General features: G+C 38.7%; 1 protein-coding gene across 4 annotated transcripts in view; it reads left to right on the top strand.

Moving 5' to 3' along the window:
* The window catches only part of DACH1 (dachshund family transcription factor 1), a 363,503-nt gene that overhangs the window by 238,926 nt on the left and 107,480 nt on the right, over positions 1–17,097 (top strand). For all 4 annotated transcript variants that reach the window (XM_081949432.1, XM_081949431.1, XM_081949430.1 and 1 more), the window contains one exon: positions 14,365–14,537. In XM_081949432.1, coding sequence (XP_081805558.1) covers positions 14,365–14,537 — 173 coding nt within the window. The remainder of the gene's footprint in view (positions 1–14,364; positions 14,538–17,097) is intronic.

The following is a 17,097-nucleotide window of genomic DNA, read 5'->3' as shown; positions in this document are numbered from 1 at the left end:
GAGAGTTGACAATTGCAAACACAAAACCAACCAACGTAGTAATAAAATCAATACTTACATTTCCCTTGGGGGCAGTATTTACTGTTTGCAGTGCCGTTTCCTTAATGGAATAGCAGTTATGCTTGCAGAAATCTTGTAACTACCATCTTTATGTTTTAAATAAAAGAAGCTTTCTTGGAGCAGTTAAGAGAGAGGGGGAGGGAGAGGGAGGGAGGGAGGGAGAGAGAGAGAGAGACAGAGAGACAGAGAGAGAGAGAGAGAGAGGCCCTTAACTTAATATTTAAAAAAAGTTATGAGCAGTTTGTACTTTATTTATTCTCTAGCAAGGAGACATACATAATTTTCATCTGGTTCAGATCCCATAAATGGGTGCTTAGTTTCCCTTGGTCAGAATGATCTTACTATGATCTTTCTGAGATTAGTATATTTCATAATTGAAAGTTTTACAATACATATAGTCCTCAACTTACTATCACAATTGAGCCCAAAATTTATGTTGTTAAGTAAGAAATGTATTAAGTGAGTTTTGCTGCATTTTACAACTTTTCTTGCCACATTTGTTAAGCGAATCACTTATCATCATCATCATCATTTTACGACCCTATGATCCTTTGTGGGGTGGAGTCTAGGCAACTGAATGGAGCTAGCAGAGTGGCCGGATGCCATTCCTGTCACCAAGGTGGAGTTTTGTTCAGCAGATAAATTATCAGTGTGCCCAAAGAGAGAAATATCTGCCTCTACCTAGGATGGAACTCACAGCCTACTGATTGTGAGGTGAGAGTTCCACCTCTAGGCCACTGCGCCACTCTTCTTAAGTGAATGACTGCAGTTCACAAATTAGCAACAGACTTGCTATGAGAATCGGGTTTCGCCGTTGACTTTGCTTGTCAGAAGGTCACAAAAAGGGATCACACGATCCCGGGACATTGCAGCCGTCATAAATGTGAGTCAGTTGTCAAGCATCCAAATGTACATCACATGGGGATGCTGCAACAGTCATAAGTGTGAAAAATAGTCATCATTTTTTCAGTGCTGTTGTAACTGCCAACGGTCTATAAATGAACTGTTGTAAGTTGAGGATCAACCATACACACACACACACAGTGTGTTTGTGCTAATTAAGATAACAGGTTTTCTGTCCAAGACGTTCTTGACCACTAAAAAGAAAGGCATTTAGTTAAACGTTTATGGCTATTCTCAACCATCCAGGTCATGGTTGTCCCAAAGGTGCTTTTTCAGGAGGCAACTGGATTTTCTGATTTTTCTTTGAAGACGTTTCTCTTCTCATCCAAGGAGCTTCTTCTGCTCTGACTGGAGGGTGGGGAATAGAAGGATTTATATTCCTTGCAGGCAGCTGGTCACTTGCATCCTTTTAGAGAGTTGTTGAGGCCACTTGGAGGTCTCTCTGTGTCTTCAGGGTCACCATGCAAGTGGGTGTGAAGCCTTCTTGGAACTGTTGAAAGGATTGTGTGTAAGCCTGGAGATAAATGATCTCAGGTGACCCCAATGACACAAATAAACTTCCAGGTAGCCTTATTGACCTGCTAAAATAACCAGCTAGAGGTCATTTCTGGAGGACACTGGGAGTGTCTATGGAGAGTGGTGCAGTGGCCTAGAGGTTGAGCTCTCGCCTTACAATCAGGAGGCTGTGAGTTCAATCCTAGGTAGAGACAACTATTTCTCTCTCGCCGACACAAGGAGAATATATCTACTAAACAAACAACAGGAAGGACATCCGGCCATTAAACTGCTCCGTTAGCTCCATTTAGTTGCCCAGAATCCACCACGCAAGGGATTATGGGATCATTAAATGATGATGATGATGATGATGACGACGACGACGACTGGGAATGTCTATGGAGATTCTCAGTCATCCAGGTGATGGTTCTCCCAAAAATGTTTTTCCAAGAAGCAACTGGACTTTGTGCTTTTCCCTTGAAGATGTTTCTCTTCTCATCCAAGAAGCTTCTTCAAAGAAAATGTCTTCAAAGAAAAAAAAAAGGAAAGAAAGTCCAGGTGCCTCTTGAAAAGGCACCTTTGGGGGGCCCTAGGAGTTGTTTTCAATCATTTAGTCAAAAATAACCGGTTGTGTCACATCAGGGATCCATTCAGAGGAACTTATTTTGAAACAGGATATTGAAATATACTCGAAAGGGCAGCAAAAGTAGCTTTGCATGGCAACGGCGGTATTTTTAGTCTATCATAAAGCAAAGCTCTTGTCAAATATAAATCTTTAATAAATATACAAAACTTGCTTAGCTCTCCACATTAGAGTAAGACTCCGAGCTTCTTTGTGCTTTCCTGTTGAATATCCAAATGATAAGCTTGATTTTATGTATATATATTTAGACACACATGCACATATCATCCTCGGATGGATTATTACATCTTTCACACAATGTCTTCCAGGTTGTAGTTGATATTCAAAGCTTTGAACAATTCTCCTGTAGCAAATGTAATTGATAGAGAACCTCTTCTATATAAGAGTAACGAGGCATTTCTCCCTTACTTTAATCTACCTTTCCCTCTTGGCAGTTTATTATGTTTTGAATTTACGCCTTTTGTAGATCTGTGAGCTATCTTTCTTATGGAAATTAATCCTTTTAGAAGATTTGTGCTCTCATTTTCAAACACTAATACGGGCATTCAAGTGTCGCATTATTCGGGACCAGATGGCTTTTTATCTAGTGATATTTACTTCAAAAACCCCAGCTAAATGCTATCATAGATTAAATTTGGGGCAGAGGACAACTTATTATTACAGGGGGAGGGGGGGAAGGAGAGTTAAAATTTTGCAATAAAATTGCAGCCCATGGCATAATAGGGAGTTGGTTATAATGGAAACATCTTTTAAGGTTTTGGGTGGGGGAATTCACAAAATGAAGCATTTTCTGGACGTTGCAAAGTGGAATCTGGATTACCTGGTGCTCCAAACCATGATATAAAGAATAATCTGTTACAAGTTATCACAAGTTCAATAGGATCAAAAAAACAACAAAATAGCCACCTATGTGTTCAAAATTCCCATTTTTTTAAAATGTTCGACACATGGTCACTGATGCCATCTTAGTCTTTTTTTTTAACCTGTCACAGATATTCTTACCTTGAATGCCAAAATGGTTCTAAAGGCAAATAATAGCAATAGCACTTAGACTTATATACCACTTCATAGTGCTAAACAGTTTACAGAGTCAGCATATTTCCCTCAACACTCTGGGTCCTCAATCTACCCACCTCAGAAGGATGGAAGGCTGAGTCAACCTTGAGCCAGTGAGATTTGAACTGCTGAACTGCAGCTAGCAGTCAGCTGAAGTAGCCTGTGGTACTGCTCTCTAACCACTGTGCCACCTCGGCTCATAAGCCAACAATATATTTATATTGATAAGGAGGCGAGCCTGTGGCTTAGTGGCTAAGACTTCTGCCTAAGATTAATACAGCTCAGGTTCAAATCCCAGTAAGGGTGTGGCTAGCTGATGAGAGCTAATTAGCTCGAAATAGATCTATACTAGTCTCCCTTTATTTATTTATCAGTACAAATCAGTACAAATAGAATATATATATATATATATATATATATATATATATATATATATATATGTATGTATGTATGTATGTATGTATGTATGTATGTATGTATGTATGTATGTATGTATGTATGTATGTATGTATGTATGTATGTATGTATTTGTGTATATATATTTGTGTTACAACCCCTGGTATGTCTTTATTTATTTATCAGTACAAATACCACAGTACAAATATCAGTACAAATACAACACACACACACACACACACACACACACACACACACACACACACACACAAGTGAAACATGTTCAAGGGGAACAAAAAGAAAGTTCAGTTGCCTCTTGAAAAAGCATCTTTGGGACAGCCATGTCCTGGATGAATTAGAATCTCCACCAACAATATATACAGTAGTTTATCTCTTGGCCTTCAGCCTAGAGATAAACTCTATATTCAGTGCTGAGTTTCCTTATGATTATATTTCCTAGTCGAAATCAAACTGGTTGTTATGGGGTACATAAAATTGGGATTGTATTTGTCAAGAGTCCATAAAAATGGCTTTTGGGGTCAAAATAAGGACCCTGATATGGGAATCTTCTTCTGGGGTTTTTTTTCCCCCCACTGGCAAATGCAGCTTTACTATAGTTTGTCCAACTGTCACATTTAGCTAAATCACAAAGAAATAAATTCTTTAAAACATTTAATAAGCTATTTCTTAGTTCTTCAACTGACATCAGGTGTGCTGCAAAAGCTTACAGGGAAATTTTATGATTATATGTTCTATTGCAAATGTTGGTGTAGCATGGAATCAGATGGAAATGGATGATATTCTGGATGTAACAACATAAACAATTTATTACACAAAGTGCATTAAATGTTAAAATTACTTGCCTTTTTCTTCTAAACATTTCTTTACTTGTTCTGACGCATAACGGTTGAGCATTCCTAAATACAGTAAGAATTCTTCTGGGGAAAAAAAAAGAAGCAACATTAATAAAATAGATTATGGTTAGTTTATGGGGGTCTGGCTTTTAACTACATTTAAAATCTAAATTTAAATATTGCCAGGGTGCAAACATAAGTGAAAAGTAAGAAATACAGAGTCTTGAATATTCAAGAGAGAGAGAGAGAGAGAGAGAGAGAGAGAGAGAGAGAGAGAGAGAGAGAGAGAGAGAGAGATATTCTGCATGTGAATATTCATATTCCTCAAATTTTAAAAATTCTCTACAAAATAATGCCCGTCTGAGCGTAAATGTTTATCAGTGCTGTCCCATTTAAGAAGCACAGAATTTTTTTTAAAAAAAGAATGTTCTTCCACTGCAATTTCTTACATAAATCAAAGTAGAAATAAGACACATTTTACAATTCAATTTAAGTTCCCACTGAGACAATAATGTTGCAAGCTGTGCATTTTGCAAAGTAATATAGTAATGTCTAGTTTGCATTTTTTAAAAACCAAATTAATCACACTTTATTGAATATGTTGCAGCAAACCTAAAATTCATCTATTATTTAAAAAAAAATCTTCTGCAACAAACACAAACTATATTTTATACATAAAGGGTATATTTTATACATATTCATTAGGGTAAAACACTGGGAGCTGGCAACTATGAAAGAAATGACATTTGCTACCTTTAGTACTTTGAATATTTAAACACATCCTATACAAAAACGGCTGCTTGAAAAATGGTTCTAATAATATATTGTGTTAATAGACCAACAGATGACTGGTGAAATCAAGGAAAAGTAAATGCAAGGTTTTCCCCATAAAGTAGAAAGCGAAGCCAGATGCTATTTACTGATCAAGAACAATAAAAGCAAATCACATGCACACCCAAATTATTGCAATGTTTATTGATTGTGGCTACCATCTGTCTATTTTGCATGATTTTTTTTTTCCCAGGGAAATGCACGTTCGAAAGTGCATTTTCCTCCAAAGCGTAGCACAACCAATTGAACGAGTGTCGCATAGGTATGTGTTTTTTCCCCCAAATAAATGAGAATATATATTTAGTGAAATGCTTTCAGTTTAGGGAGATTGCACCTCCATATTTTTTTTTGTGGAAAAAAGTTATTTAATATTAATTAAATAATTAGAGATTAAAACACATGAAGAATGGTTACAGGAAATGGGCATGGCCAGCCTAGTGAAGAGAAGGACCAGGGGAGACATGAGAGCAGTCTTCCAATATTTGCAGGGGCTGCCACAGAGAGGAAGGGGTCAAGCTATTTTCTAAGACATCTGAAGGTCAGACAAGGAGTAATGGATGGAAGCTGATCAAGGAGAGATTCAACCAAGAAATAAGGAGAAATTTTCTGACAGTGAGAACAATCAACCAGTGGAACAGAAGCTGCCTTCAGAAGTTGTGGGTGCTTCATCACTGGAGGCTTTCAAGAAGAGACTGGACTGCCATCTGTCAGAAATGGTGTAGGCCAGGTCTCCTGCTTGGGTGGCCGTGAGGGTTGGACTAGATGACCTACAAGGTACCTTCCAACTCTGTTAATCTGTCCGTAAATTAAATAAAGAAATGAATAAATAATACACTTGGTGTCATGACCAAGACACCAGGTTAAAACTGGGGAGCTGTGAGTTCTAATCCTTTCTTAGGCTGGATGATCTTGGTCCAGTCAGTCTCTTTCAGTCCTCTGAATGCAGAAATATCTTCCTGGATCCTGGATATGATTAATTATTAGTTAATTGTTACTTTACTATTACAAGTCACATATTCCTTCAACTTCCCACAGATTGATTGCCCAATGGATGGAGTAGTTGATATCATCTTTTAAGTATGGGGAACTCCATATTCTCATTGAATACTATCTTCACTTAGACTGCCTGATCTAATATCCTGTAGTTTCACAATTTAAGTTTCTTTTTAACTGTTGAAAATTTAATAGAGTCAAAATGTTTTAATTCCTGGTACTACTATGTAAGCACTTTGAAAATATTTGTTAACTTCTAAAGAATTCTAGTTGAGAAAAACCCATGGGAATATCTTGGACATCCAAGAAAACAAAGCAAGGGATCATTGAACAAATCAAACCAGAATTCTCCTTCAAGGCACAAATGACCAGACTCAAATTATGCTACTTCAGACATATCATGAAAAAAAACCTGACTCTCTGAAAAAAGAGAGTGTTGGAAAAGGTGGAAGGAAAGAAAAGAAGAGGCTGACCAGCAGAAAGACGGATGGGTTCTGTTTTAATGGGTGTATCATTGGGAGAATAGGGTTAGGAATAGATTGTTATCTAGAAATTTTCTTTGCGGTTTCTAGGACTTGAAATTGTCTAGAGGGCACATAATCAAAGCCTAGAAAAATTAGGAATAGGATAAAATTGGGTATTAAAAGTCAAGCACTTATAAGGAGCTTTAGCTCCCCAACACTGGAAGTATTTAAGAAGAGATTGGATAACCATTTGTCTGAAGTGGTGTAGGGTTTTCTGCCTATGCAGGGGGTGGACTAGAGGACCTCCAAGGTCCCTTCTAACTCTGTTATTCTATTCTATTCTATTCTATTCTATTCTATTCTATTCTATTCTATTCTATTCTATTCTATTCTATTCTATTCTATTCTATTCTATTCTATTCTACTCTACTTCTTTATTCTATTTTATTGATTTCATTTCATTTCATTTTCTATCTATGTTTGTAAATAATTATATATCTCCAGCAACATATAAAGTTTCATGCAGCTCGTCAGCTGTGATTAATGATACACAGGTATCATTCATCAGCTCTTCTTCTGTTTTCCAGCATGCAAATGTGCACCGGACAGCTGGTGTTTGCGGGCACCGGAGCACTGGAAAATGGCCTGCAAACGCCCAAAACCTAGGCTGTTTTTTAGAGCATTTGGGGGCTCTTTTCAAGCCATGTTTAGGCTGTTTTTCGGGCCAAAAAACAGCCTGAAAACAGTCCAAAAACAGCCAAAAAACAGGCATATATGTGCCGGCCATGTGGTCTTCATGGTTCCGGTGCTCTGGCACACACACCTGCATGCACATCAATGTACGTTCCGGTTTGGGCACTTGGTGCCGAAAAGGTTCACCATCACTGCCCTAGGATGTGAGAACTACTACTGCTATTGTATAGTCGTTTGAACATTTTTCTGGTCACAAAATGCTTTCCTTTCATTTATGGCAAGTGGTGGAGGCCTCCAAAAACAAAACATAAATGCAATTGGTTTCTAGGTGTTCCTCTAATCCCCATTTTTCAAGACAGTCGGGCTTTGTATTCGATAGAAACCTTCCTCTGAAGATCTTAACACGTTGCAAAGGGTTAATCTCTCTTTCCATATGGCAACAGAATGGCTAATGCCTAAGCTTTATCCCAAAGAAGTAAAGTGGAATATATATTGACATTTTGAGGAAAGAGAACCAAATGTTTGATTTGGATGATTATACTGAAGAGGATCCATCATTTATTGAAGCACCAAAGTGATTATCTTTCAGCAGATGGATTGCAGGCAATTTTGTCGTAGATGATAATCACACAAAAAATGGAATATGATCTCAAAGGCCAAGACTGGGATTATGGTTGTGTTAAGTGACCCAGAAGGGCTGAAACTACCTATCACATTTTATGCAGGAATGGTCTCCGTGACAAATGGAGCTCATATAAATGATACAAAATATGTGAGCGAAATATAGGTAGAAAGGTAACAATTCTACCCCATTTAATCCTCTTGACATGAACCTGACTTGGAAAGTATCTGGAAATTTCAGGTGGTATGAAATATTGCCCCTAGATTGCTAACTGTTGCAAGGTGTTGGAATAATGCATTATTATTTTTTCCAGTTGCCAAAATGTCACATTGGACATAATTCAAGCATTGATTTACCTTTGAAAGTCCTAAATATCTTTAACTTGTGTCGGGGTTCCAAATAGCATCTAAAAGCAAATCAGAGTCCAAGGCAAAGTATTGCTCAACGTTCCAATTTATTAAAAGAGCCCTGTTGGCACATCTGGGAAAACCTAAATCTGAAAGCTTCTTGGTTTTCCCCACCCAGTTGAAAGTTCAAAATCTTGACCCACAGCCACAAGTCCATCACATGGTCCAATCTCCCACTGCCATGCTGGCAGTTCTACCCATTCAGAATAATAGAAAGTGTGGCAGGCCAAAGATCCAAAAGAAAAGATGGCTGCAGGCCTGATAACTTGGCTATCCAAAGACTCCATGTTCAGATACTAGGTTCAGATACCAAGGTCAGATACCAAGAAGATGTTTCCAGGGGGTGGGCTTCAAAATTTTTAGCAACGGTTTCTCTGCCTGGTTGCTGGGTGGGCATGGCCAGGTTGGCATGGCCTAGTCAGCCTCCTACACCATGGCGGGGGTGGGGTATGTTTTCACCCTCCCTGGGCTCTCTTGACAGGCCTCCCGGAACTTCTGAGAGGCCCATATTTCACCCTCCTTGGGCTCCGGAGGATTTCCTCGAGCCTCCAAGAGGGCAAAAACGGCCTCCCCTAGGCTCCAGAGACTCCCTCAAGGCTACAAATGGGCCCATTTTTCCCCTCTCCAAGCCTCCACATGGGCCCTGCATTTTTCTGGAATCCAAAACGGGCCACATGGAGACTCCTGGGAGGGATGGGCATGGCCAGCCAGGAGTGGAATTTGGGGGTTTGCTGAACCACACAGAATCTTTGCTAGAGGGTTGCCCAAACTCAGTCAAATCTGGAGCAGCCCACCCTCTGGATGTTTCTGAAAGTGCCCTTGCAAATCTAGAAGAACTTCTCTTGTGTCTCTTCCTGCTTATGGGTTCCTCTTTATCTAGGGATACATTTTCCTCCTGTTCATTTTGCTTTCAGAAAATGTATACAGATACAGTATTTTGCCAGACTTTCCCTGGTTATGATTGTTTTACTGATTAACTATTTGTGTTTTAACTTTTTTTTTTTAAAAAAAGAGTGTCTCTCTCTTGGCTTTAAACAGCAAGCTGAACTATGTCAATTCTTCACCAACAGAAAATTGACCTGTGAATCAAGTCCTCTAATAAATAAATAAATATAGAAAGCATGTGAAAAAAACCCATGTATTCTGGTCACACTTCTAGACATGCTGGTCTAGAAACAGAGCGTCAGAGGAAAAGTGCGAAGAAAGAGATTGTAAGGAATGGGCAGAGAGCCCAACAAACTTTCTGCATATCTGAAAGGCAGGCTTATTTTCACAGCCCAGAAGTCTGTTGGGGGAATAAGTGGAGGCACTTAGAAGTTCAGCCAAAACACACTAGAGTCACCTTAAAGATTAACTTGGCTGAAGCAAGTGTATAGGAAGGCCACTGACTTGGGGCCTGAGCTTTGGTCTAATTAGATTACGAACAACCTTTTCTGAAGGCGATGAAGTTTTTTTAAGAGTACTGCTAAGAAAAACAAGGTGGCTCTTTATTATTTCATTGTGATAGCTCCTTATTCTTCTCCCAAAGGTTAAGCTGCGCAATAGGCTTAGAATAACTTTATTATCACTAATGTACACTAATCACATACATTAAAATGCAAAATTGTCGAGGTTGCTTGCTTAACCAAATGGTAGCCCTGGTTTAAAAAAAATGAAAGTATCACGTATATCTTGAATTGATGAGTGTTTCATTTTGTAGTTTCCTTGATTAAAAGGTATGCAACTTTGAGTAGAATAAAGGCATTGTTATCCAATTTTATGGGTCCCTGAAGTGCTGGGAATCCACTGATCTTGTAACATTTTTCACTTTAATTGATTACATAAAGTCAGAGGTGGAATTCAGCCGGTTCGGACCAGTTCACCCAAACTGGTAGTGGAAATCACGGGTGCCCCCCCCCCCCTCAGTGGTGAAATTCATATATTTTTACTACCAGTTCTGTGGGTGTGGTTTGGTGGGTGTGGCAGGGGAAGGATACCACAAAATCTCCATTCCCACCCAACTCCAGGGGAAGGATATTGCAAAATCCCCATTCCCACCCAACTCCAGGGGAAGGATACTGAAAAATCTCCATTCCCACCCAACTCCAGGAGAAGGATACTGCAAAATCTCCGTTCCCACCCAACTCCAGGGGAAGGATACTGCAAAATCCCAATTCCCACCCAACTCCAGGGGAAGGATACTGCAAAATCCCAATTCCCACCCAACTCCAGGAGAAGGATACTGCAAAATTTCCGTTCCCACCCAACTCCAGGGGAAGAATACTGCAAAATCTCCATTCCCTCCCCACTCCAGGGGAAGGATACTGCAAAATCTCCATTCCCACCCAACTCCAGGGGAAGGATACCGCAAAATCTCCATTCCCACCCAACTCCAGGGGAAGGATACTGTAAAATCTCCATTCCCTCCCCACTCCAGGGGAAGGATACTGTAAAATCTCCATTCCCACCCAACTCCAGGGGAATGATACCGCAAAATCTCCATTCCCACCCAACTCCAGGGGAAGGATACTGAAAAATCCCCATTCCCTCCCTACTCCTGGGAGAAGAATATTGCAAAATCTCCATTCCAACCCCATATTCCCATTCCCACAGAGGTGGTATTTGCCGGTTCTCTGATCTACTCAAAATTTCCGCTACCGGTTCTCCAGAACCTGCTGAATTTCACTCCTGTTTTGGCAGCTTTTTAAAAGGGTGGTTTGGAGATGGCTTGGTCTCTCCACCTGTAAATGGATTTTTTTCCAGTCTTTGTGAATAAAGGAGAGCTGGTTTTTTTTTTTTTTTTTTTTTTTTGGAAGACATTGCCTTATAAAAAAGCTGTGAATATTTTTTTTGTCTAGGTAATTCTACAGCATGATTACCTATGCAAGCAATATTGTACTGACAACTAGTGGCAAATTATAGACATTAACAACTATCAAAGGCAGGAAGGGGAACTAAGCATAGATGTAAATAGAAGAAGCTGTTACCCTAAATTAGATAAGCCACGGCAAAGCAAGCATATATATTTATGTATGAGATTCGCAAGTCTGCTTTAAAGATATGCAATAGTTGATTGTTCACTCCATTAGTAGAGAATATGATTTTAAATATAAAGTGAATTAGGATATTTATTTACTGATATTATTTGTATATTAAGTACCCTGCATAGTCAGTACTGAGCTTAAAATACTAACATAAATTGAAGTTAACCAAATGATTGCGTTAATGAGTTTTCATTCTGTTTTTCTATTTACAGCTTAAATTTTGTGTATGTTTCTTCCAGATTAACTATCATTTAACTCATTATAGTGACCCAGGAAATGGCGCATGGGAGTGGCGCACAAGAAAAAGAAAATAAAGACAGAACCAAACTAATAATTAGTGTGTGTGTTTGTGTGTGTGTGTGTGTGTGTATGTATGTATGTATGTATGTATGTATGTATGTATGTATGTATGTATGTATGTATATTCTAGTTTACAGGCCAAACAGGGTGATTCTCATGCTCCTATTCTTATTTTTTTTTCTTTTAGATTCCTAAATATCAGATGAGTAATCTTTTTTTTTTCTCCTAGATTCAGAAAATGATAAATTTCAGTCCATTTCAAAATTAAGCATTTTTGCCATCCTCTCACTGCATGGAGAAATGTAGGATTGAATTTTCACTAGGCTAATTTTTGGGTTTGTGCTTGAATTGAAGCGATAGGTAGGAGTGTCTGTGTGTATGGGTTAGACACTGATCAAGGTGAGATTCAACCTGGAAATCAGGAGAAATTTTCTGACAGTGAAAACAATCAACCAATGAAACAGAAGTTGTCTTTGGAAGTTGTGGGAACTTCATCACTGGAAGCTTTCAAGAAGAGACTGGACTGCCATCTGTCAGAAATGATGTAGGGTCTCCTGCTTGGGTGGGGGATTGGACTAGATGATCTAGGTATAAGCAGGGGTGGGATTCAGCCGGTTCGGACTAGTTTGAGCGAACCGGATGTTAATTTTAATCTAGTTTGCTGAACCAGTAGTTACAAGGACTGGCTGACCTCTCCCACCCTGCCCTGCCCCTCCCAAGAGTCTCCATGCTCCCATGTTGGATGCCAGATAAGTGCAGGGTCCCCACGGAGTCTCTGGGAGGGTGAAATATGGGCCTACCAGAAGTACTGGAAGTCTAGAAATGGGTCCATTTCTGGCCTCCGGAGGCCCTCTGGATCCCAGGGGAGACAGTTCTCGCCCTCCTGGAGGCTATAGGAAAGCCTCCAGAGCTTGAGGAGGGTGAAAATGCCCCACCTGTTGTGGTGCAGGAAGCCAACTAGGCCACACCCACCCAGCAACTAGGATGAGAACCAGTTGCTAAAAATTTTCAATCCCACCCTTGGTCCCTTCTAACTCCCTTATTTTATTAATCTCTGTGTGTGAGAGTGTATTTATTTATTTGAGAGGGGGATTATTTGGCTTTTCTCACAGTGATTCAAAGGAGCTTGAAACGATCCTAGAATCATCAACAATGCAAGCAGCGCTATAGATTTTGCCATATATATATATATATATATATATATATATATATATATATATATATATATATATATATATATATATATATATATATATATATATATATATATATATATATATATATATATATATATATATATATATATATATATAGCTACCAATTCAAACCGTTAACGATGATGACAATCGTAATCATCATATTTATATTGCATCTTTATTTTGCACAACTCGGCACAGTTGCAGAAAGATGTATTTGTACACCACTCGTGAATCAGGTGGTGATAAGGTTAATTTGCAGTATGACAGCTGTGCAGGGCCTCACAAAAGTCCTTTGCAACGAACAGGAGCGCAGATACGGCATTTATGGGAAATTTATTGAATTAACCACATTTTTTTTCCTCAGGGTCACAGCACAAATCGCAGCACAAATATCTAGAGGCCCCTCACATCCTGGACATAAACTGTTTCAACTTCTCTCCTCAGGACACCACTATAGGGCATTGCATGCCAAAACAACCAGAGACAAAAACAGTTTCTTCCCTCCATGCCATCACTCTGCTAAACACCTAATTCCCACAGCTCTCTCTTATGCCTAAGGATATCTAACCACGTGGTAGAGCTGTATTACTATTATCCGTCTCACCTTTCCTATTACCTACTCCTATTAGTATTGTGTGTTTATCACTTTGTTGGTTTTATCTTAGGATTTATGAGTGCATCTTATGATTGAACACTTTCTTGATTGTATGTACACTGAGAACTGATGCATCGCAGACAAATTCTTACAATTACACTTGGCCAAGAAAGACTTTTCTATTACTTTCTATTTTGCTCTGCTCTGCTCTGCTCTGCTCTGCTCTGTTCTATTCTGCTCTGCTCTGCTCTGCTCTACTCTACCCTACCCTACCCTACTCTACTCTAAATACTATTATTCTATTCTATTCTACCCTACCCTACTCTACTTTACAGATTACTCTACTCTACTCTACTCTACTCTACTCTACTCTACTCTACTCTACTCTACTCTACTCTACTCTACTCTACTCTACTCTACTCTACTCTATTCACAGTCTCTCACAGAATTTTCCTAGATAATCTTGAACAAACCATTGAATAAACCTTCTGCCATTGCTCATTATTTTTAGGGAGAGATGTTACATTCCGTCCACATGATCAAAGTGGGAGTTTAAATCCCATCGTAAGCCTTATTCCAAAGGAATCAATTTTCTCAGATAAGCTGGCTCCGATTTCCCTCCAAAGTCCTAGAAACAATTCTTGTCTAAAATATTACATTGTGATATTGATGGATAGGATGCTGCCTTGCTAAGGAACGATTGAGTCAGGCTTTACCTGGTAGGTCCTGAATTGACCTTGGTTTCATGTTCAAAACTGTTTGCAACCTTCATTATTCGATACATCATAAACTTTATTTTTGCTTCCCTCCCCCACCCCCCCACCCCCCAGGCCTTGAGCTACCTTTCATGATGATGCCCCATCCGCTTATTCCGGTCAGCTTGCCCCCAGCATCCGTCACAATGGCCATGAATCAGATGAACCACCTTACCACAATTGCAAACATGGCCGCAGCCGCACAAGTACAGGGCCCTCCCTCTCGAATGGAGACGTCTGTGATTAAGGTAGGTATAGCCTTGATCTGCTCCCCAATGTACCAATAGCCTTCTCCGCCTTCTCCTTTCTGCTATGTGTCTTTTGTTCATCAATTTTGTTCGCAAACCATCCAGTTTTGATCATCACAATGTAAAGAAGAGGTGGAGACACTAGAAAGAGTGTAGAGAAGAGCAACAAAGAGATTAGGGGACTGGAGGCTCAAACGTATAAAGAACGGTTGCAGGATGAAAAGAAGAACTAGGGGTGACATGTTAGCAGTGTTTCAATATATCAAAAATAAGGACCCAGATTGCTGGGGAAAATATACTGTCTCTGTAAACAACTTAGGGAGTGCTTAAAGCATTATGAAGTGGTATATAGGTCTAAGTATTAACGCTAGTGCTTACTACTTTTGACCAATGAACAGAATCATATGGGAAGTCAATAATAGAACATGTGAACTTTGACTTTCTATCACTTTACCCCATTAATATTCTGGGACCAGTAGAAAGTATAACATTTCAAAGGGTCTCTATTTTCTATCACGGTAGGTCATAAGAGTTTCAAGATGAGATCTACCTCAGTGGAAAAGTTGATCTGAAGGCCCTTCTTCAGCTCAGATCTCTGACTGGCCATTCTCTGCCATTCACCAAGTAGTTTTGTGGTAATGCATTATCTGAACATTCGCAAATGACAACTTGCTATTTAGCAGTGCTTCGTTTCCTGCAGATAACAAGCTAGTATTCTAAGCAAATCTTGGATTTCTATTTTTAACCTTTCAAAAGAATGAAGCAAATGAAATAATGCAATCTAATCAGGAAGAGTGAGATAAGAAAGCCAAGCTTCTTCTTTTTTCTTACTTTACAATTCTACATTCTAAAATTAATCAATGCCCTTTGGGGAATTAGATAAATATTTGATAGCTGTTTTGCAATCTGGATTTTGGGGAATGAGATCTCAGGAATAAGACATCCAAGAGCTAATTTACATATATCGGTTATTGTCTATTATTGTAAAGAAGAATACAGAAAATACAAAGAAACAATTAAAGATGCTTAACAATAAACAAATTCTGTCCATACAAGAAGAGCTACTTCTTATAATAAAGAAAACTCCAAACTGAATATTTCTTGAAAAAAAAATCAAAAGTCAAACCATAATGTAGTCTTAAAAGGAAAGCTGAGGTGCCCTCTTCTTAACAAATGTGAAAAATGGAAATGAAACCTTAAGAAATGGGACACCTTTAGGTGTTCCTTGATAGCTGATTTCCAGTCTTTCAGCCTTTGACCAAAATGTTTCATATTTGGAACAAAGATGTTTCCATATATTCAAGTTGCAGGATGCTATGAGTTGCAAGTCTTCTTATCTCAGAGAATCAGCAACAAAATAGAACATGGTTATCTGAAAAAGATACACCATCTAAATTGTACTGAACCTTTGCCTAATAAGCAAGTACATTGTTCTTTTCTTCGGCTTTAACTCCCTGACATTTTTGTTCTGGATTTGACCAGTATTCTTCTGTCATGCCAGGTGACAAAGGTGCAGGCCACTCACCTTTGCTGATATTGCTGCTATTTGTACTGGGTTAGGTAAATCAAGGATTACTAATTACTAAGGGTTACTAATCAAGGAGAGAACCAACCTAGAACTTAGGAGAAATTTCCTGATGGTGAGAACAATTATTCAGTGGAACATCTTGCCTTCAGAAGTTGTAGGTGCTCCATCACTGTAGACTTTCAAGGTGAGACTGAATAGTCACTTGTCTCATATGGTATAGACTCTCCTGCTTGAGTAGGGGGTTGGACTAGAAGACACCCAAAGTTCCTTTCAACTCTGGGATTTTCTTAAATGCGGATATAAGTTGTCCATTTATGGCAAATTTAAGAACTGCCGTAGGAGACAACCAGATCCAAGAATAACTATGGGCGTCCCTTGTTGTTGTTGTTGTTGTTGTTGTTGTTGTTGTTGTTGTTGTTGTTGTTTTGGTTGTTATATTTATATTTTCCCTTTCCTAACCAGGTTCAAAACAGAGTTGATAAATCAAGTCATTTTTCAGCAGATTTATAGTAGCTTTTCAAAGTAATGTGTATCACTGTCAGTAAACTACATTTAAACAAAACAGTTATTTTTTTTCTCCTACTTTCCAGAGGAGTTTCTGCTAATTTGTTACAAGAAATACAATCAGATATTCTATAACGGTTACCATCAGTTTTTCAGACTAATGTTTATCAGATACTAACATTTTTCTCCCTCTTAGTGATATACACGTATACATCGATAAAGCATTGCAGAAAAACAATATTTTTGATTCGATATTGGTTTTGGTATTTGTTTATTTTGCTGAAGGAGGCATATGCATCTTTTTTTTAACCTTAGAAAATTACCGTATTCAAAGATCATATGATCAACTATTATTGCAGTTCGTAATTCTGGTTTGATTTATTGAACGATACATACAATTGCACCCTCAATCAAATCCCCAGAAATAAAGCATGTTGAGGTAACTCCCTATTTTAATCCTAGTACTTTTTTTTCTTCTACTTCTCTTCTTGTGTAACCAACGTTTGGCCCGAGCTTCTTTGATGCTAT

Source organism: Natrix helvetica (genome assembly GCF_964273705.1).
Source record: "Natrix helvetica genome assembly, chromosome: 3".
Lineage (NCBI taxonomy): Eukaryota > Metazoa > Chordata > Lepidosauria > Squamata > Natricidae > Natrix > Natrix helvetica.
This window is presented reverse-complemented; position numbering and strand designations above follow the sequence as displayed.